General features: G+C 48.6%; 1 protein-coding gene across 4 annotated transcripts in view; it reads right to left on the bottom strand.

Annotated features, from left to right (window-relative positions):
* The window catches only part of TRAPPC9 (trafficking protein particle complex 9), a 715201-nt gene that overhangs the window by 545124 nt on the left and 147178 nt on the right, over positions 1 to 22899 (bottom strand). For all 4 annotated transcript variants that reach the window (XM_017501725.2, XM_017501724.2, XM_037728923.1 and 1 more), the window contains 4 exons: positions 21966 to 22092; positions 11523 to 11668; positions 3996 to 4081; positions 712 to 838 (listed from right to left, as the gene is read on the bottom strand). In XM_017501725.2, the coding sequence (XP_017357214.1) occupies positions 712 to 838; positions 3996 to 4081; positions 11523 to 11668; positions 21966 to 22092 (486 nt within the window). The remainder of the gene's footprint in view (positions 1 to 711; positions 839 to 3995; positions 4082 to 11522; positions 11669 to 21965; positions 22093 to 22899) is intronic.

Consider the following 22899-nt stretch of genomic DNA (forward strand, 5'->3'; position numbering starts at 1 on the left):
GGCGTCAGTGGGATCATCTAACATAGCTTGTGGAAGAGGAAGAATGAACAGGACCAGGGAACAGAGGGCGAGGGGTGGGAAGGAGAGAAGTGGGCTGTGAGGAAGGCCTGGCTGAGGGTGGGCTGCACGAGACAAGAGAGACCCAAACAGAAGAGCCAGAGAGGCGGCAAAGCATCCGGAGGGTCAGGGTCACAGCAGCCAGCGGGGAGGGCATGCCACATGGAGGGTCGGCCAGGGACTCAAAGGGCACTGAGGAGCAAACTTAGAAAAAAACTGAAAAGTAAGCTCCGGACTTAGCCCAAAAAAACAATGCCTGTGACAGGAGTTTTGGTGAAGTGAAAAGGGCTGAGTCCAGGATGCAGAGGGTTAAAGGACCCCCGCAGAGGTGGAGAGTGGATTCAGCATGTGTAGACACCCTCTGATGGTTTCTTGCAAGGAGCAGGAGGAAGGAAGGGAAGGAAGGCTCACTGGAGGAGACTGAGGCAGAAAGGCGCCCCGCAGAGGGAGGGGGCGGGGGTGGGGTCAGAGCGCGGGAAGGACCCCTCCCACCACTACACACCCTGCAGCCCACAAGCAGGTTTTCTCACAGTCTTCATTATCTTCTAACTGGTGAGGACTGGCACGACAGGTGATGGGCTCTAGGCCTCACGGAGGCCAGGCAAGGGTTCGGCAGTCCCTCCTGAACAGGAACCACGAAGGGACTCTCCTTACCATTCACAGTAATTGTTCCCGTTGTCTGCGGGACTCCGACTAGCGTCACTGGGTACAGACCAGATTCAGCCGGAAGAGAAAGTGCCGCAGGGAGAGACTCGAACTCCACTCCACTGGTGAGCAGCCCCTAAAACAAGCAATGCAGCATCGTAAACCTACTGTGTGCACTCAATTCCAAATGCGCCTTAAGACACTGACTAGAGCACATCTGGGACTGCTGGAATAAAATGACCAACGGGCATTATAGAAACCCACGGAGAACTTCAGAGATGGGGTACAGGATAACGCAAAACCACCTTGACACGGTAAGCACTGTGGGTGCACAGGCGATAAACCACGGATCAACTTATTTTAGCCCTGTTTGCTGTACGTTGAATATTTGTTTTGTTTTGTCATTTTACCAAATGGGAATGTGAACAGAAAGAGAAAATATTTTATTTATAAACAAAAAGAAATAAAAACATACCTGGGCATGGTGGCTCACACCTGAAATCTCAGCACTTTGGGAGGCCAAGGTGGGAAGATCGATCGAGCTCAGGAGCTCAAGACCAACCTGGGCAACATAGTGAGACCCCACTCTACAAAAACATTTTTAAATTAGCTGGGCAAGTTGGCATGCACCTGTGGTCCCAGATACTTGGGAGACTTGATTATCCCATGAGATGGGATAGTCACCTAAACCCAGGAGGCTGAGGCTACAGCGATCACACCACTGCACTCCAGCGTGGGGGACAGAGTGAGACCCTGTATCAATCAATCAATCAATCACATGTGGAAGTATACCACCAATTAATATCCCTGCCACACATCTATGAGTTATCAACACATTTCAGTCTGCACTAAGCTTGCTAGCACAGGCTAGTGAACAAGGCAGGCAGATTCCCTGGCCTCAAGAAGCTGGCCTGTGATTAGAAGCAGTGCAGGGATGCCAGCTCTCAGGACTTCTCAACGTTGTAACAGAGGTCCTACTCAGGGCAGTAAGGCAAGAGAAAGGAAGAAAAAGCTTACAGACAATTATTCACAGAAAACCAAACAGGATCATAGAAAACGCTATGGAATCTACAATGAAACCTGAACTTTTAAGTACATTCAGCAAAGTGAGAGAGTCAGGAAAAAAAGGAGTTACTTCTATAGTTTAGCAATAAACAACTGGGAAAAAATGTACAAAAAATATCATTAACAAGAGATCAAAACCATCAACTATATTAGAATAAACCTAACAAATGATGGGCAAGGTTTCATTACAGTCACAGAGCACTGCTGAGATCAATTAAATAAGGCCTCCGCGAAGGGGGAGATTCTGGATTCTTTTCAACTATCTCAGATATATAACAGGACTGAGTACATGAGTGGATGTGTTGATGGTGGGGGTCCGAACTCTCACGCAGGACGGAAGGACACACACGGATGGGAGGAAGGCAAGCACCGTCTGGAGACGTGCTGGAAAGCAAGGGTCCAGGTGAACTCAGGGCAGACATCCATGCTGCAGATGCATGTTTATGTGCATGTGTACACACATGTAGGCATACGGTTTAGATATATATGTGCAATCTCGTGTGTGTGTAGATGCACACACTCTGCCTAACTCTTGTCTACAGAAAGCACCCAGAAGCAAAGCCACTCTCTCGGCAGTGAGTACACTTAGTGTCCGGCCTTGGAGCCAAGGTGTGAAATGATCTATGTGTGGAACAGATGTAGCAGGCAAGGGTGGAAGCAGAGAAACCACTTGTCTCTAGGCAAATATATTGGCATTTATTTCTTTTTAAAATAGCTAAAGCAATATGGCCAACTGTTACCATTTTTTAAATGTGAATGGTGGTATACGAGTGTGCAGTATTCCCTGTAACATTTCATATGTTTAAAATACTTCTTAATTTAGTTTTTAAAACTTTGCCCATGATTTGTGGGCTATCTCCATGTGGTGCTTTTTATTTTATTCCCTGCTCTTCCTCATTTGTTATAATAAGTGCATATTGTTTTTAAACCAGTTAAAAATGAAAGCTGCATTTTAAGACCAAAAAAAAATTTGTAAGAAAGAGCAGTAGGCATATGATACTTTACCCACTTTGGGGAAGATTCTCTAAACTGCTTTTCCCTACTAAGGCTGAGAAGAAAGTCACCGGAAAGGCCTGAGCCGAGAGCCAAGTCCCACTGCCGGTCAGTCCTCACCCAACAGGAGGAGGAGCGCTCCTCTGAGTCAGCCTTGGGACTGCAGGCTCCACATCCAGCTGAGCTTCCAGGAGCTCAGACCAATTTCGGGAAACTCCACCAGTGCTAGCAGCATGACTAGCATCTCGTGTGGCTCCCACGTGCCCACCTGGCAAACTGCCACTCAGCCTGTACTCCAGGCGAGGGCATCACGCCTGACCCAGGAACCCTCCCTGACTCTCCAAGGCCAGGCAGAGTCCCCTCCACATCAGGCCCACAACACCGCATGCACCCCAACAGAGCTTTGATTGCGTTCGCAGCAGGGACCAGGGCCTGACCATCTCTGTCCCCTCAGGGCCTTGCCTGAGGCCTGACACGTGGCAAGAGCACACAGTAAGATACTTGCATGAAGAGCCCGCCTCTTGCCAGTCGTAAAACTCGAAAAGACAAGATCCAGTCTGGCAGCACCATCCTTTGCATGCCCCTGAAAAGCTACACAGCAGCAGCACACAGCAATGCAGAGAAGACTCGAGGGATGGAAGCTGCACTGGCGTGGGGAGGGTCTGCTCTGAAAACCACAGAATCAGCTTAGACAGCCAGCACAAATCTCCTTCCCCTGACTGGAGAATTAGGTAAGCATTTCCAACAGAAGGGACTACAAAGTGAATCTTTAACACCCTACACAAAGCACAACTGGACATCAGGATTTCAAAACGAAAAAGCTCGCCATGGTGGTGTGGTCATTCAAGCTCCCATTCTACACCTTCTTCCTCCCTGGGGCTTAGATCACCTTATCATCTTGCCGAAGTAAAATAATGCTGGTATCACTGCGTCACAGGCATAATGCGGACTTTGCAACCTGATTATTTCACATCTTATACCCAGTCAGCTAAACTCGGTATGTGTTCAAATCAGAGGTTTCTTTGTAGGTTCAAATATTTATTGAGAACCAGGCCTAAAGACAGGGGAATAACAAAACACGGCCTTCAGTCACAATAAGCTTATATGCTTTGGCAAAACAAACATACAAACAGGCATATATCATGAGATGTGTGCCTCAGACATTAAGTAAAAACCTACTTTAATGAGAAGTTTGTGTTTCAACCCAACAAGGTCAATTGACTGGTGATACATACCATGTTTTCAACTCGAAGTTCAAATGGCATTGGGTTGTATACCATCAGCTGAACTTCACACACGTCTCCTTGAACCCACTGGAAATCTGGAAAAGACACACACACACACATACACACACACACACAAATCCAGTGATTAGTTGGTATTTTTTCACTTTCCACATGGTTTCTGATTATTCCTCCAGCAATTTATATTTTCAACAAGGCAGCGGGCTCCACGATCATCTTGAGATGGGCGATTCAAAGCTGGTTGCCCACATGCTTTCTCTGAAACAAAGCAAGACAGCCGTCACTGCCACTTTGATGCCACGTGAATAGTGCTCCTTCGCTGCCTTCAGCAGGCTCTGTTCATGCCGCCATCAGTCCAGACGGCACTGTTCTTGGTGCAGAGCTGTAAGGTACACCGCACTTCACAGGGCCCAGAGGCTGACACACAGGAAGACGGCAATGGGGTCACTTGTGAGTGACACGGAGTGTGATTTCCCCTATTCCCCCAAGACTGTGAGGAGGGAGGCTTCTCCTCCCCACCGACTCCCAGGTCAACCGCAGTTCAGTACCTGTGTGGGGCAGAGCTGTGATGACCTCAAACCCCCAGCTCTGGAGTGCACAACCTGGTGTGCACGGCCTTCAATGTGAATATGATGACGAGGTTACCTTGTAAAACAAAGATGGAAGGATTTTCCAGATATGACTGAGGTCCCCAATCAGTTGACTCTGGGTTTCAGGTGACACCTCACAGGAGGCCATGTCCTTCCCTAGAGGGCCCGTGGAGGGGACCACATGGCAAGGGCCTAAGAGCAGCCTCCAGGAGCTGAGAGCAGCCCCAGCTGACACTTGGATTTCAGTCCTGTGCACCCCTGAGCAGAGGACCCAGCTGACGCCCACACAAATCGTGAGGAAGTAGATTTGTGTCGTTTTAAGCCACTGAATCTGTGATCAAAGCAACAGAAAGCTAATTCAGCATCTGTCCCAATTTCCATCACCCCTTCCTCCCTTTACAGTCCCCTCTTAGGCAAACCAGAAGGAATTTCGCAATTAATCCACAGGTATCAGGCATGTGTTAGGTGTGAGGCACTCCCACACAGGTTACCTCAGTACTCTTCACAAGGACCTGCTGAGACAGGTACGATAACCCCCATCACTGCAAGGCAAACACTCAAGGTCCAAACAGGATAATCAAGTGGCCCAGGAACCACACAGCCAGTGAGAGGAGCTGCTGGATTCAGGCCTCTGAACTCAGAGGCATCCCAAGCAGACACAGGTGGCTAACAGGGCAGTGGAGGGCTTTTTCTCTAGCAGATAAGAAAGTCTGCTAAGAATTCTTCAACTTTCACGGGGCTTTCATAAGTGTGTTCTCAAGACACAGCTTCTTCCACACACTCTGCACCAGGCACCCTGCACAGAGATAAGGACTGTCTCCACCACACCTATGACAGCTGGCCACAGCTGGCATGTTGACATTGCATGAATTAATACAGCAGCCACCAGGTGAGCTAACTAGCTCATCCAATGCCTGCACCACCCTGTACTCATTTGGAGCCTCTGCAGAATGCAGTGAATGACCACAGTCTATGTCAGTAGCACAAATGTTACACCCGTTCTACAAAAAAGGAGAACTCCCCTGCCAGGCTGGCCTGCCTGCCCATCCTATGGTCCTGAGAAGCAAGAGAGCTGCGATTCAAACTCCAGTCTCTCCGGCTCCAAAACCTATGTTCTTTCACTCTACTGCTTCACCTCTCAGGACTCCAGAAACTTAGGTCTTGCGCTTCCCTCATCCCAGGTTCCATGACCCCTCACCTCCCAGGCCCATCAGCTTCTGAGGACCTTCAATAGGAGAGGGTTCACCCACCCTCCTCATTCACATAAGTCAGTGGCCAGAGCACAACACGCGCCCTCCCCACCTGCCCCCAGCCTCACCCGGCCTGTCCCTGATGGTCAGCATCCCGGCCCGCTCTCACCACTCTCTTTAAGCAAGTTGCTCATGCTGGTAATTAACAAACTGCTGCCCTATCATGGTGATGATGATAATAATAATAATAAATCATTTTCTAGAGTCCTGAAAAAAATAATGTGTTCTTAGATGGTTCCTGTCTACTAAAGGGTAAATCTAAGATAAATTGTTGATTATCAAAAAATTTATTTTTCTTTCTCTTTCTGAGATGCAGCCTTGCTCTGTCACTTAGGCTGGAGTGCAGTGGCGCGATCTTGACTCACTACAACTTCCACTCCTGGGTTCAAGTGAGTCTCCTGTCTCAGCCTTCCAAGTACCTGGGACTACAGGTGTGTGCCACCACACCCAGCTAATTTTTTTGTATTTTTAGCAGAGACGGGGTTTCACCATGTTGGCCAGGCTCCTGAGGATCTCCTGATCTCAAACTCCTAACCTCAAATAATCCGCCTCAGCCTCCCAGAGTACTGGGATTACAGGCACGAGCCACTGTCCCTTGCCTGAAAAGTTATTTTTGTCTGAAAGGAGATAACCCCTTTCCAACCCTCAGCATGTCAAAGCATGGTGGTGGCCCTTCCTCATCATTTTGTCCCAGGAGTAGTGGGAAGGCACAAGAATGAGCCTCCTGAAACCCTGTGGTCTGAGGCTCTGCCCACCCTGTAGCAGGACACACTGTGCATGCTGTCATCTGTGACCCATGGCATTGGGCAGTGGCATTTAGTGACAAGTTAGTCTCTTTCTGCTACACTGTATGGACCCACGTGGCGAGAAGCACTCCGGACTTACCAGTGCATCCCAGCACACAGCACAGGGCATACAACTGCTACTAAAAATGTTAATGAATGACTGCCAGGGACTTTAGAAACATTCTCTCCCTTGATCCTCAGAACCACCCTCTGTGTCAGCTTCTAATGTCCCCATTCCGTAGATGGCAGGACTGCAGACCACAGAGGCGCCATCAGCTGTCCAAGGTCACACAGTGGGGAGCTGCAGGGCCACGCTGCAGCACAAGTCCACCTGACGGTCACAGCCTCTCCAGGTCATCACGCTGCCTCCAGGGCAGCCATGGACCTCAGCAGGAAGCCTAGCAGTGCCACAAAGACCTATCACAAATGACTGAAAGCCTGCAATCCAACACACTCAAGCTGAGGACTGATGTTGCAGTCATCTTTGCATGGAATGTGGCTCAGATCATGGCCACACCAGCCAACACACACAGACTCGTGAACTATTCCAGGTGAAAGTGGAAAATGGTCTCAAACGGTGCCCTCAAGATTTCTTCATCTCTAAAACCGTCACAGTTACACATCACAGTTCTCTTAGACTGGAAATTTAGGTTAAAGTGATGTGATTTGTCAAGCCTCTGGGCAAGCACTCACTGATCAGTACACTGCCAAAAAGATATTAGAAGCTATGCAATGTAAATTACATTTTCCTACCAAACAAATAATGTGCATTTTGGCCAAACCTTGTATCTCGGAAAAAAATCTTACATCATCCACTGAATGTTTCCTCAGCCCAGAGGATAGCTCATCACCAACACTAATGAGAGCAGAAAAGAACAGACTCTAGAAGGTTCCAGAGCAAGAGCCTCAGCACTCCTAGGACAGCGAGTCCAGGGCCAGGGGAGACAGAGGATCACAGATAGTGGCCTGCCCATCCCCACGGAGCTCAGAAGTCACCCTCCAGAGAGAAAAGGTGGAGCTCCCACAGGAAGCCAGGAAATCACATTCCCAAAACACAGCGAGGACGGGATGTGTGCAGCTCTCTCCTGATTACCGCAACATACACTGGAGCACATCTGGGGATGCCGCCAGGCCCTGCCTGTTCATCCACCAAGTCCACCCAGCGCCCACACACCCTGTCACCTCGTGTTCTCCAAGGGAGAGAAGCAGTGGCAGGAGACAAGGCTGGGGTGTCTTTCAGAGTCAATAGACCGAAAGTGGCATTTTAAAAACATACACGCACGCACGCGCGCGCACACACACACACACACACACACACACACACAAATTCTGCAGTAGACTTAGCACTCACAGTTTCAGAAATTTTCTAAAATTCAGTACTGGCTCCAGTTTTTCAAGGGCATGACCTCATGTCTCTACATTTTCTTCTCATTCTACAACGAACAGCTAGAACAACTGGAGCCATTCAGAGGAAGGCACCTCCAGAGGGCTTCCCAGGGTCTTCGGGGCCCCCATCCCACACCCCACACCCCGCCCCCACATGGCTCCTCAGAGGAAGGCTGCGTCTGAGCCTCCAGAGGGCTTCCCAGGGTCTGCGGGGCCCCACCCCACACCCCACACCCCACACCCCACACCCCGCTCCCACATGGCTCCTCAGAGGAAGGCACCTCCAGAGGGCTTCCCAGGGTCTTCGGGGCCCCACCCCACAGCCCACACCCCGCTCCCACATGGCTCCTCAGAGGAAGGCTGCGTCTGAGCCTCCAGAGGGCTTCCCAGGGTCTGCGGGGCCCCACCCCACACCCCACACCCCGCTCCCACATGGCTCCTCAGAGGAAGACTGCGTCTGAGCCTCCAGAGGGCTTCCCAGGGTCTGAGGGCCCCCACCCCACTCCCTACTCCCAGTTAGCCCAGTGTTTATTGTTTGTTCAGGTTCAATGTGTAAGCAACCAGGTACATCTGCGGACAGGGCTACAGTTTTAAGAATTTTTATCCACATTTAGTCTCCATAGGCAGCTTTTCATGTTTGTGTCTTGTCTGCATGAACTAAACAGAAAAATCAGTTGAAGGTAAGGACTGTGGAGTCCAGTTAACAGGCCTCTCCCACACCCACTGTGCACATGAGAGGACACCAGAGGGTACTAATGGGAACAGGACACTTGGTCCGCAATGTGAGATCAAGCTTGTCACTAGCTAACTTTTAGTTACTTCTAAAAGTCATTTCTCTGAGTTTGTTTCCTCATCTGTAAAAGGGAGATAAAAATGAATTCTTCCAAAAATACTGGAAAAACTAAATAAGGTAACATTTGATAGCGTCTTATAAAGCACAATTTGAATAAAAGAAATGATAACCATTTTAACAAGCACAAGGTTCTTTGAGTACTGCTGTCCTAATGATGCTCTTTGTGTTAGCAAACAACTTTATCTCTTCGGAAGCACTTTATTTTTTATGGCATTCAGATAATTTACAAATTGTTTTTTTTTGTTTTTTTGGTTTTTATTTTTTTTTTTTGAGACGGAGTTTCGCTCTTGTTACCCAGGCTGGAGTGCAATGGCGCGATCTCGGCTCACCACAACCTCCGCCTCCTGGGTTCAGGCAATTCTCCTGCCTCAGCCTCCTGAGTAGCTGGGACTACAGGCACGCGCCACCATGCCCAGCTAATTTTTTGTAGTTTTAGTAGAGACGGGGTTTCACCATGTTGACCAGGATGGTCTCGATCTCTTGACCTCGTGATCCACCCGCCTCGGCCTCCCAAAGTGCTGGGATTACAGGCTTGAGCCACCGCGCCCGGCCTTACAAATTGTTAATGAAGTTTATGATGAGAGCTTTACAGAAGCTAAGGAATCCTAGAGCTAGTAATGTACAAGAAATGCTCATGAAGATGGATGTGCTGGCTGGATGCAGAGGTTGCCGCCTGTAACTTCAGCTCTCTAGAAGTCCGAGGCAGGAGATTCACTTGAGCCCAGGAGTTCAAGACCAGCCTGGGCCACATGGCAAAACTCTGCCTCTACAAAAAATACAAAAATTCGTGGGTGTGGTGATGTGTGCCTATGGTCCCAGCTAATGGGGAGGCTGAGGCAGGAGGATCAATTGAGCCCAGGAGGTTGAGACAGCTGTAAGCCCTAATCATATCACTGCACTCCAGCCTGGGTGACAGAGCTAGACCCTGTCTCAAAAAAAAAAAAAAAAAAAGATTATGTGCCACACATAAAGCTCTTACTATCCTTTCTGCCCTGAATTCCACAGTGCCCTGCCAGGAACATGAAATGTACAGTGAGATCTAGGCTCTTCTGTGAGTTCTTGGACAAGACACTTAAACATCCTGCATCAGTTTCTCTGTCTGTAAAATGAGATTCATAGTATCTCCCATTCATTCATTTATTCATTAATTCCTTCTTCCATCACTGCTCCAGGTGCCGGGGCGACAGCAGCTGAACGCAGCCTGCCAGAATTCTGGGCTTCAGGGGATGTTGCAGGAGAAAGCATCAACAGGCCAGTGAGGCTTTGAGCTGAAGAAAAGCTGGGAAGAGAATCCCAAACAGCACCACTAGAGATGGCGGGAGGACTGGCAGGTGAGCCACTGGGATCAGAGAATGCCCCTCTGAGGGAGGGGGCATTTGAACAGAGACCATAAAGATGTGACAGCAAGAGAGCTGATGACAGAGGGGCAGGGAACAAGCTCCTGGCAGAGGAAAGAGCGAGCACCCAGCCTGTCTTGTTCCACCCCAGAAGGGAGTCACTGTGGCTAAACTGCAGTGATGGAGGCAGGAGGTGGCGGGAAAAGCTGGACGGAGTGGGAGGAACGTGAGCAGGGCGGGGCCCGGGAGCACCTGCAGTCCATAACACGAGGTGTGGGTGGGCTTGTGAGTGCAACAGGAAACCTCTGTCCTGGAAAGAAAAGCATGGTGGAAAAAGGAGTTGGAATGCCTTTTCCTAAATCGGAGGTATAGGAATTAAGAGTAGAAACAAAGAAACAGAGGAGAAGAAAGCAGTGACTATCAAACGCAGAGCGTCGTGGTTACGCATGCCTTCCGCTCACACACCTCGAAGGCCCTGGCAGCCACCAAGGAGAAGCCAGCCTCCAGACCCTCAAGGTTAGATCACAGGACACGGACTTGTGGCAGTGGTCCCAGTGACTGGCAATCTCAATCTCCTGCCAGGACCTCGGGCATGTCTTTGTGGCAGCAAGGGACAGAGAGCTTGGCACCGCAGCCTGGCTTCAAGAAAGACACCAGTGGGCAGGGCCGGGTGCACACTGAGCCCTGATGCAGGAAGAACGAGAGCTGTGACACACAAAAGCTCGGGAGAGATTTCCCACCTCAGCGTCTCCCACAACACACCTGTGCTCACAGAGAGCACAACACAGTGACCTCATCCCTCACTCACTCCTGAACACAGCACAACCCTGAATCTTCTCTGATGATTCACAAGTCACTTCAGCCCTTGGAAAATCACTACATCTCCAATTATCACTCTTCTGTAGTTCATGTAAGTCTCAGTTAACAGAAGTCTTTCTGGTTTCTAGAACTTTCACAAAGTCACCTTATATGAAATAGATTTTAAAAAATCAGATCTATGGGCAACTGCCTGCCAAAAGCAGCATATCAAATAAATTTCCATGACAGACTGTCCACATATATGCACACACACGCACATGTGTACACAGCCACACACCACACACACACACACACACACACACAAACACACATATGCATGCATGCACACATCTACACACGCACACATCCATGCACACATCCACACACGCGTGCACGCATCCACTCACACGTGCATACACACATGCATGGCCTGGCCCAAAATTCTGTTCTAACAATCTAGAAAAGCCATTGGACACCAGGTGGCAGAGCACGGCAGGAAGGCCAGGCTAAACGTCTTACCTATTTTCTTGCTGCGTTCTTCTCCACGGTTGTGTGCGATAATTGGTGAATAGATGAAGGGACTTTTGGTTGACATGTTCTGACCCAGCAAGCTTTTCACCTTGTGTGGCCGGAGGCTCGCAGGGAGGTTCAACAGTTTCACATGCCTGTTGTTTCAAACAGAACACAAATACTTCAACTGTCTTGTTAGCTTGATTTCAGGATAAACACAGCCAAACATGATGTGTCAGAAAAACAGTAAACCACTCAGAAGGAAGATAAACGGAGGGAGGCAAGCCACTCTGAGTCAGCGGACAGAGCAGGAAAGTGTTGCAATAGCAACTCAAGACTCTCCCAGGGAGGGAAACCACTGCTTGGAACTCAGGGAGCAGCCTCCTCCCTCTGGGGGCTCCTGAACTTGGCTCAAGGATGGTCTGGAGTCAGAAACGTCAGCCTGAAATCTCACTGCACACTTACTAACGGTGTGCCTTTGGGCACATGCCTTGCCGTCTCTAAGATGTAGGTTCCTTGTCTATAAAGTGCAGGTGGGGCCACCACCTTCCTTGTGGACCCCTGGGGAGGATTCAGCTAAAGACTCCTGGCACAGGGCCCACTGCTCAGCCGAAGTTGGCTCTCCTCTGCCTCTCCCTTTCCCGAGAGACCTGCCCATAGCAAGTGGCAGCCAGTCCCTGACCCACGGGAAGAGAAAGCACCCATGAGAAGGTCAACAGCACCCGCCACTTTACTCGCATGCATGACTGCTTCTCCAGCAGCAGCTTCTGCATCTGACATTGCTTCCCCAGCTGTGGATGTCTCCCAGTTTATACTGCTGCTTGAATTCATCCAGCTAGCCTCAAGATAAGTTTACCAATCTGTGGAGCCTGAGCAAGTGCAGGCACGGTGCTAACCACTGCATACGTGTTATCCCACTTAAACATACAACCACTGTCTTCGTTTGGGTACTATTAATATTGTCTCCATGTTATCAATAAGGAAACTCACACAAGAGGGACTAAGTATATTGCCCCAAATCCCATGGCTGGAAATTGATAACAATAGGTGACACTATGCTCTTAAGCCACAACACGAGAAGGTGCTGTCACCCTTGTGACCAGTTGGGAAGACGGTGGTTAAGATCTGGAACACTCCTAGATGTGAGATGGAAAGGACAAGGTTGGAGGTGGGAAAATGGGAAGACCAACCGTGACACTGATCGTGATAAATCTACGTGTTCCCCAGCCCCTGCCTCACAGCCTCCGCAGGAAGGTGAGGCCCCCTGAGGAGCTATGGCCAGCAGGCTGTGAGTGGGAGCCACAGGAGCCGCTGTGAGACACGACTTTAGAGCGACAGGCCAGCCTCCAGCTCTCTTCTTTGGCCTCATGGCCATGGCAATCCTGGAGGCCAAACGTTGAGAAGACACAGCACCAGACAGGCGCAGCCTGGAGCACTGAGCAACCTCCCAGAGCTCAGCTGCCTGCAGAGCCGCCCAACCTGAATCACACTTGAGTGAGTGAGGCAGAAACTGTAGTTACAGTACATCACGAAGACTTCAGTGTTAATTTTTCTGCACAGGGCACCCTAACCTGTATTGAGTAATAATGACTGCCTTACAGAATCCACAAAACCACCACCTCTCTCAGCAAGGAGGGCCCTCAGACACCTCGTTCCACCCTGCCCCGTGCAAAGCACACCTATAACACTCGGCAGACCATCACCACCAGTGACCCACATCCCAGCCCCAGGGAGCCTGCCAGGTGTGTGGTTCTCACTCACCACCCTCAGTGACCCAAGGCAGGAGATGGTGCTAACCCCACACTCTCCAGACCAAGGGCACACCCAGCACGTGCTCCCCGGCTCCCTTCGCTTTGCATGTGCCCTTCACTATGCCTTCATTCTAGAGGATCAGAACCATTTCATCTTCTATCTGTTTCTGCTCAGCTGTGAGCCTGCTGAGGACAGGGGCACCGGGGCCTTATTTGTCTCTAGCTGCAGAACTAATAAAATTGTACTTGGCCCGTGAAGCTGCCAACAATAAAGCAGCAGTTCAGGGATAAAGCGTCCAAGACAAGGGCGATTTTGACAGATTCCATTTGGAAACTGCTGACACTGTAAAAACCTGACTTCCCTCAGGAACAGCAGGCTCCGGGGCCGTACAAAGCGCGGCAGAGCGCCGATCGGGAAAGCGACACAGGATGAACTTGTCAAGAGGAATGACAGTCAAAAACCACTTGCCTTTTGTTTCCTGGTTTTTAATTCATCAACTTTCTTCCCAGGGAAATATATCTAAGAAGGGGCGGGCGGGGACTACAGCTGGCCTCAGCTGCCTCGTGTGTGTGACAGCTTGGAGGCCACTTGCTCGGAATCCGAGTAGCAGAACGCGCTGGAAAGGGCGACGGCGCCAGCTGTAGTTGCAAGGCGGGGCCCGCCGCTCCCTCCTGAATGCTGGAGCTCCTAACAGCTCCGCTTTAAGAAATTCTTAAGGAAGGTTACGGCTTGGCCAGTAGACCATCTATGGGAGAAAACCCTGGACAGTGGCATCAACACAGTCATGGAGGCTGCGTCCTGACTGGCGTCTGGGAGGCCGGAGCTCTGCCCCGAATTTGGGCCTCTAAACATCTTTCTGAAATAAATGCCTAGAATCCTTCCTCAGACAGTAGAACTAACGTAGAAGTTTCAGTTTTAAAAGTATCAAAGCAACTCGAAGCTCACTCTGACTGGAGGATTTGGGTCTTTGTCCATGTAGATGCCGTCATCAACTCTTGAGCTCTTTTCCAGGTTGAAGGAGCTCAATGTTAGCTCTTAAAAACACAGTCAATGATTCCCACTTCTCCATATCACTACCCCCAAATTAAAGACTCCCTGGTTCACTGGAAATGGCACTGGAACTCTACTCCATGTCCTTAATAATAATCCATGACTGATAGTGTATTAATATCTACACGCTTACCAGGGGCCTGACAGTCTACTGTTGGCTACTGTGTACACACTTTATCATTTTTGTAGAGAATTCCGTAAGTAACGAAATAGGATCGCTTATAGTTCTATTAGAACCATCCTCTGCATTCAGTCTGCACAATTGCAACGGGATGTGGGCTTAGCCGCCCCCTGGCCCGTGAGATCATGCTTGGCCACTACTAAATCCTCGCAATCAGCCTTGGGCCAAAAGCACATCTTAGGCACTCAATAAACACTTGATTAATTGAATTTTGGAACAGAATTAAAATAGGGATGTATTTTGGCTCCTTTTTTTATTACTTGCATCATAATTACTTGAAACCATCTCTGGGTGAGCCTAGCTCATGTTCCCATGCTACAGAGAATAAGTAAGTATTCTCCTGTAAATTGCTAAAATAGTTTTATTGTCAAACACTAAGACAGGCCTCAAGGGAAAAGAAAATGGTTCTGATCATCTATTCTAAAACCAAATTCATAATTATGAGGCATCCTCAGCAATAAATTTGCTTATATCTAACAATTCTATATACAGCAGGTGTGATAATTTACTCACCAACGTAGACATTTTTCCACCAGCTTATCCTGTAGCACTAACGAGGAGCTTTAGCCTTCAAGTCCACGTACTACTGAGCTTCTCTTATGTCACAGGGGTTGACCTGCAATGCCTGACTTGGTTTTTTTTGGTTTTTTATTTTTTTTTTTGAGACAGAGTCTCACTCTTGTCACCTAGGCTAGAGTGCAGTGGCACAATCTCGGCTCACTACAACCTCCGCCTCTCAGATTCAAGCAATTCTCTTGCCTGAGTAGCTGGCATTACAAGTGCCCGCCACCACGTCCAGCTAATTTTTGTGTTTTTAGTAGAGACAGGATTTCACCATCTTGGCCAGTCTGATCTTGAACTCCTGACCTCCAGTGATGTGTCCGTCTCGGCCTCCCACAGTGCTGGGATTACAGGAATGAGCCACTGCACCCAGCCCAATTTATTTTTTAATTAAACTGGTAAAATCCATGTTTCCAGGCACAGGACTTTGGAACGTTTGGGTGATATATGAAGATAGTCCCAGACTTGTTTTCTAAGGAAGCACCTTGGCCTAGTCCATAGTGACTGCCCTGGCCTCCCTTCAGGTGGAGATGAGGAACAAGGATTCGGGAAGAGGCGACAACCCTACATGCGGTGTGAATATTAACCATGGCACACAGATTCGCTGAAGGCCTGCCATGGGCCAGGTGCTGAGAGCACCAACAACACAGGCCCACCACCCTGGATGAGCATCAGCAGACACCTACCAGCTCTTTTTGATGCCTGAGAACATAACTCTGAATTCTCTGCCCTACTCCTGCCAAAAGCCCACTTATGAGGAATAGCATTCATGCAGGAGTAAACAATGCACAGCACCCCCCCCCCGGCACGCCCCTCCACCCCATTATCCTAGATGCTCACAGCAGGAGGGCTGCGGCAAACCAGGCAACTGCAGGCCACACCACCTTGTCCTCTGGGAGAGCCGCCTTTATCCCTGGTGCTCTGGCACCACGCCCTCGGTGCGCACTGCTGAATGCTAACAGCAAAACCACATCATTGTTAGACACCTGCCTACATCTAGGGATGCTGCTAAGCATGTTGCTCAACACATCGGAATGTCCTCTTCAAGAGACTCCACTAAAGGGGTTTCCCACCTCATTGCTGGTGAGAGAAGCATTTCCCCAGTGTGACTGGTACATGTCTGTTCATGAGAGCCGGAGGTGCTTGTCTCTCATGAATCACGCTTCCTTCTTGTCAGTGACCTCGGAATCATGCTCTCTCCCATCCCCAGCCCTGACGTAGGACATTACGATGTCCAGGTACTAACAGAACTTGTCACTTTAGTTTTCTGTCCCACGGTTACTTTCCCTTCACTCTTGTTACTTTAGCTTGTTCTTTGAGATGGAGAGTCTCACTGTCACCCAGGGTGGAGTGCAGTGGTGTGATCAACCTCTGCCTCCTGGGTTCAAGCAATTCTGGTGCCTCAGCCTCTCAAGTAGCTGGGACTACAGGTGCGTGCTACCACATCCGACTAATTTTTTGTATTTTTGGAAGAGATGAGGTTCCGCTACGTTGGCCAGGCTGGTCTTGAACTCCTAAGCTCAGGCAATCCACCTGCCTCAGCCTCCCAAAGTGCTAGCGTCACAAGTATGAGCCACCATACCCACCCAAGAATTTTAAAAAATAACTAAATAACTACATAGTCACATTTCTTGAGGTAGTGATGGAACTAATTCATTTAATTTAACATGTACAAACAAAAGTAGAAACTGACAGGGAATGGTAAGGTGACATCTAATTAGAGGCAAAATTCCCTGAAACCTCTATAAGAACTCATGTCTGCAGAAAGTTTTCCACTTATAAAACACTTTCCCAAACATTTCATTTGATCCATGAATGGGAGGTATGTCTCATCAACCTCAGTTCAAGAAGAGGAAGTTAAATCGTTCATTCAAAGTCACACAACTGTAGAATGTGGAATATGAATGTAAGACCACTGAACAAAAGCCTGTGGCTTTTCCAATTTTACATGAAGGGTATTAGTGCTTGGCATAAATATGTCAGTGCATTTTAGTTACTATCCTTCCTTTCTGAAACCTACAAAGGTGCTTACACATCAGTATCCCTCACACAAAATCATGACAGTCTTAGAGGAGGAAATGGTATAGAGTCTGTTCTAGAAGTATGATCCATGGCATATCTTGGAGGAAAAAAAGATCTTGCTTTGACATGAGAAAGAAAAGTGCTGAAGGCTGAAGAATTATGCAACAAGGACATCACATCTGTCCTATTTCTTCCTACTTTCAAATGGTAAAACCTTAGGAGAAAGGCGTGTATAGCGAATCTGGCCCACCCATTAGGGTGTGCACATTTTTATCTATGTATGAAAATTAGACTCAGATAAAACACATGCCCATTTATTAGTAAGAATGGAACCATATGACCAGGGCTCTGCATCAGAAAGTGTCGCAAGTCCAAGGAAGACAAAATGTGGTTCATAAAATAAAGCATACACTCACTTCAAGGCTGCACTTTTCCAAGGTCTGCCTTCTGACTTGGGAAGGGCAGCTATTCATCAAAGCATTATCTTGATTCATAAGCATAACAGGTCACAAACCAAAAATGGACTTCTGATCTGGAGCAGTGTGGCAGGACAAGTGGACCGTGGGTGTCATTTGCTATTGTGGTCCTTGTCAGTTACCTCCTAACATCCACTTCCCTCTTGTCCTGTGCCCAGCTATTCCTAGGTTTTGCTTTAGGGGAACTACACGTGTCTCCTTGTAGCCATGTGGTTTGTGGGGCTGATTCAGATCTGAGTCCATAACCCCAGGAGGGGCAGTGAAAAGCAAAGGGACATTCCCTGCTGAAAGAAAGCAGCTTTCCTTTACAGATATTACTAAAAGGCACCTCCTCTCTTTTCCTGGATGCGGTAGAAAGAAGATGTGAGGCCTGGAGCTGCTGGGCCACTCTGACAGCAGCTGGGGCCTGCAACTAAAGCCAACGCTGCAGAAGACAGAGCTCAGAAGGAAAGAAACCAAGTCTGATGAGGCTGTTTGAGCCCTGACTCACGCCCTACCTGAATTCCTCCCGGAACTTTTCAGGTATATGTGCCATGAATTCTTTTTGCCTAAGTTAGTCTGGGTCAGGTTTTCTATCAGTTGCTATTACAAAGTATTCTAAGGGATCCAACTATTTACTCATTCAACACACGAGGTCACCTGGGGGCTACAAAGACAAAAAGCTCTTCAGAGAGAAGGACCTAAAATGTCAACAAAGATGTACAGTCAAGTTCCACAAGCGGAACACAGATACAGCACATACTGTTCGCTGGCTGACCAGGCATCAATTTCTGACCCCATTCTCCCTTCCCCATCTGTATCACAGATCCTAGGAAAGCTAAATTTATTTTCACAGCCTGTCTTGCAATTACAGGTGGCCATGAGACACAGTTCTCATTAATGAGACTGGCACAGAAGCCCACTCTCAATCTGTCAGGAACATTTTTGCTTCCCTATTAACCAAAAGATAGAGATTCCTAGACCTGCCCCTTCTCCTTTCTTTCTACTCTGCATGTAGATGTGTTACCTGGAGCTGCAGCAGCCATCTGATAATCATGAGGCAAAGACAGAGTTACAGAGAGGCCACCTGTTTCCAGCTTTTTTATTTTTATTTTTGAGACAGAGTCTCGCTCTGTCACCCAGGCTGGAGTACAGTGGTGCGATCTTGGCTCACCGCAACCTCTGCCTCCCAGGTTCAAGCAATTCTCCTGCCTCAGCCTCCTGAGTAGCTGATATTACAGGCACATGCTACAATACCCAGCTAATATTTGTATTTTTAGTAGAGACGGGGTTTCACCATGTTGGTCAGGCTGGCCTTGAACTCCTGACCTCGTGATCCACCCGCCTTGGCCTCTCAAAGTGCTGGGATTACAGGCATGAGCCACCACACCCAGTCCAGCTTCTTAATAAATTAGAAAAATAATTTCCTATTGACTATCTACTATTAGGTCTTCTGTTCCTTACAGCTGAAATAATTCCTAACTTACCAAGAAAGTATCGTTATTTCTACCTGGGTGGCTCCAGAAAAGGCTTTATAGAGGACATAATCCTTGAAGTGAAATCATGAAAGATGCCTAAGCGTTGTCAGGAAAGCAGGGAAGCACGGGCATTCCAAGCAAGAGATAAAGCCTAAATGAAGGAACAAAACCCGACACACATTTTGCCCACTCTAAGTATTTCCACAAGGGAAAGCAAGAGAATAGGACCAGGGAAACAGGGGGCTTGCAATCCAGCCTGGAGACAGAGCAGCCAAAGAGGGTCCTGCAAGCATGCAGAGCAGGTACATTGGAGTCTGTTCTCTAAGCCGTGGCCCGTGAGCAGGGCAAGCTACCAGACACTCTGGCTCTCCACATGTTCCAAAGACATTCCCTTTCATTTGGCCAGTCGCGCCGATGTTCCAGGGGGTTACTACACTGAATCTCAGGCAGTTCTTCTTTCCAGGGTTCGATGAGACCAGGTACAATCCAGGTGATGAAGGAGTCACTGGGACACACAGGGCTTACCTCTCTAGCTAAAGTCTCCAGAAAACCGTCATGAATATGATTACGTAGATGGTGTGTAGTACATAAAATTAGATTTTTAAAAACACTCCATGACCACACTGGGCAAGAGCAATGGCACCAGGGTGCCAGGCAAGACTCAGCTAGCTGTTCGCAGGGAGCTCCGCCACAGGAGCCACAGGACCCTGAGGGTGAGACAGACGCACTGCCCAGGAAAGGGATGCTTGCAGAAGATTTGGGGAATAGCGCCTGCCCAAATTTAGACTTTTATACTTTCACCCAATCTGTCTTTTCTAATGTTTTAACAGCCAAGGGACTAAAATGCGAATGTTATGGTACTTTTCAATGTGCTGTTTGAAAACACAGGTGGAAATGTCTCCAAGAAGAAAATGAAGATGCACGGAGCACTTCTTCGGCACTAGGCACGGTTCTCTGTGCCTCCGTGTGCCTCTGCTCAGCTGAAACAAAACCAAGCCACCCTGCAGGGGGCACTTCTTAAGCCTGGCTCAAAGATGAAGAAAACGAAGCATAAAGGGGCTGCTTCTTTACCAAGGCCACACACAAGTGAGAGTGAACCCACGGCCTCTGGCTTCAACTGCACGGCCGCCTGGCAGGCTGCAAGGAGAACAAACACACTTCTTCCTTGGTTCCAATGACCTGCATGGACCAATCATCCCCAGCTTCACCGACAAGAAGCCTGAGCTCCCAGATATCTACACACAGCCCCAAACACCCAGAATGTTCTGTAAGCTCCATAACATTCTACCAGGCAAGGTTTTCTAAATTTAAAAATGATTGAAGTCATGATGCAAATATAAAATTAATAAGAAAGGCTTTTCTAGACCTTAATCTTTAAAAAATGAATCATGCCCTTAATCCCAAGTCAAATGTGTTAGCTCTAAGCCTTACTCATGGAAAAGCCTGAAAGGCCCCTTCCTCCGCAGCTTGCACCGGTGCCGAGGGAGCGGCGGGCGCTGCAGAGCAGTCACGGCCTTCCTGGACCCTCCAGACTGTGGGCTGCCAGTCCCTCCGGGCATTCTGAGGAACGGCCAGACCATCTTCTCGGGCACAGCTGTGCCTTCTGGGTGCCGCTCCTTGCAGCTCTGCCTGGTAAACATCCTCAGCAGTGCCTTTCAGAACACCTTATAATTCCAGCATGGCCTGCCTGGGGCTGCAACCCACAGCGACCCTTTCTGCCCCCACTTCTCAGGAGCACACGAGTCTTTGGCAAAAAAGAAACCACTTCATTTGGCAGTACTAAACTTGCCTTCAAAGAAATGCAGGGAGAAAGAAAACTAACATTTCTTAAGCACCATACACATGCATTTCCATGTTACTTCATTAAATTCCCATAATAGCTTAATGCTATGGGTTATCTCTTAATTTCGGGGGCATAGTCGGGAGACAGGCGAACTGATACCCAGGAGGTTAGGTGGCTCATTCGTGGAATGCAGTCGGCATGTGAGTCAAAGCCCCATGCATGGCAAGACCGAGGGAACCTGGGGAACAACAGCCCAGCCGAGAGTGCTTTCAAGATGCTTAGCATCTTCATCATACCAAATCCTAAGGCTACCACACTACCACCCAACAGCAAAATGTCAAATTCAACTGTTTCTTTCCAGTCTTCAAACACATCTTTCAGAAATTCAGAAATCGCTTCACAAGATTAGTTCGTAAACCTTTTGCAGGTCCTAAGCCTTGAGTGGTTAAGAAAAAACAAAGACCTTTTGCAAGGACCCACTTTGCATGTGCTGAAGGGTCTCTGCTCTAACATCTCACACCCTTAGGAGTGACAGTCACAGAGAAAGGACGGCACCCAGCAGCAAATCCTGGGAGGGCAGTGAGCAGTGGGGTGCCATGGAAACTCAGGGAGCTCGCATCTCAGGAAAGGCGTCCTGGAAATTGGGCTCGGGATGCACGTGAAGGAATGGGGAGCACAGACAGAATGAAGCCAGGAGAGGAGAGTGCCCGCCAGGCAGAGGCAGTGCAGGGCAGGGGCAGACGCTGGTGAGCGCTGGTGTGGGTGAGGAGCTTTCTGTTCCTGTGTGGCTGGGGGTTGGGGGTGCACTGCCTGTGGAAAGGGAAATCACGGGAAGTTTGCAAGGGGGAGACGACATGGTCAGGCTGGTGTCCACCACAGTGGAGTGGTCGCAATGCGGACTTTGGAACCAAGCAAGGCTGGGTGCAGACGTGACTCTGCCATTTACTGGGCATGGAAGTGCAGCAATTATGGAATGTCACTGACCCCGATCTCTCATCTCTAAAATACTTACTTTCATGTCACAGGACTGCTGTCAAATTTAAGGAGATAATGAACCCAATACACAGTCAACAAAAAATGGAGCTCTTCTAAAGATCTGTATTCACAATCCGACTACAGGATGGTGTCCCGGAGGCAGCCGCCTTCCCCGCTCTGCAGGGCCCATCTCACCTGACGATGGGAAGCTTGGTGAAGGGCACCGGAGGCAGGGTGAGGCCGCCAGGGAGCGCGATGGGCTCCATGGTCCCAGGACACTTGGACGTATAGTTCTCTAGGCTTTGAGTCACATCTTTCTTTTCTGAAGAGAAGATGAAAACAAAAGGAAGATTTATTAAGCAAAAGTAAAAGTGGCTCACTTTCATTTTACTTGGGGCATTTCACGACAGTCCAATGAGCCCAACCTTCTGACAGAAATAAAGCAGCAGCGACCAAGAGACCAGAACGAAGCAAAAGCCACGTTCCACTTATTCGAAAATTACCCGCAACTGCTCCTCTTAAGGGCCTGTGGATAAAAGGGAAATTGAGTTAGTATCCTCCAGGAGACTTCCATTTTCCAAGAAAATAAATCTTTATCAAATTTCAAGAAAGTCTGTAGGCAGGACTAGAGAATCAGTATATTTTATAACTTAACAATACTTTTTTGGCGATTACTAGGTATCAAGCAAAATGCCAGAGCCTGTCTGTCCCACAGGAGTTTGTAATTTATCTGTACGACAGGTACTTAGGCAAATAATTACAAATCAACATTTTTTATGCAAATATAAAGCTTTGTGAGAAAAGACTGTTGTTCCCCAGCCCACCCCCATCCGTTTAACAAGGAGGAGGAAAAGAGGACACACGGGTGATAATAATGTCCACTTACTGTCCACGGCACACTCTAGACAGGGCATGGACACAGACCCCTTCTCACCCATAGCACGACAGAGCTCAGGAGCACCTGCTGTGCTCTAGGAGGCAGGCTGGCTCAGGAAGGCAGGCACTCCTGTCCCCACTTTGCAAATGAAAAACCTGAGACCAAGTGAAAATAACAGCTTGTCAAAGACCAAGTACTCGGCCCTAGACCTGTGGTTTTCTCACTGCAGTGTTTTAAAGAATGAAGAAAAGG

The sequence above is a fragment of the Cebus imitator genome, unplaced genomic scaffold (assembly GCF_001604975.1).
Source record: "Cebus imitator isolate Cc_AM_T3 unplaced genomic scaffold, Cebus_imitator-1.0 Scaffold284, whole genome shotgun sequence".
NCBI classification, from domain to species: Eukaryota; Metazoa; Chordata; class Mammalia; order Primates; family Cebidae; genus Cebus; species Cebus imitator.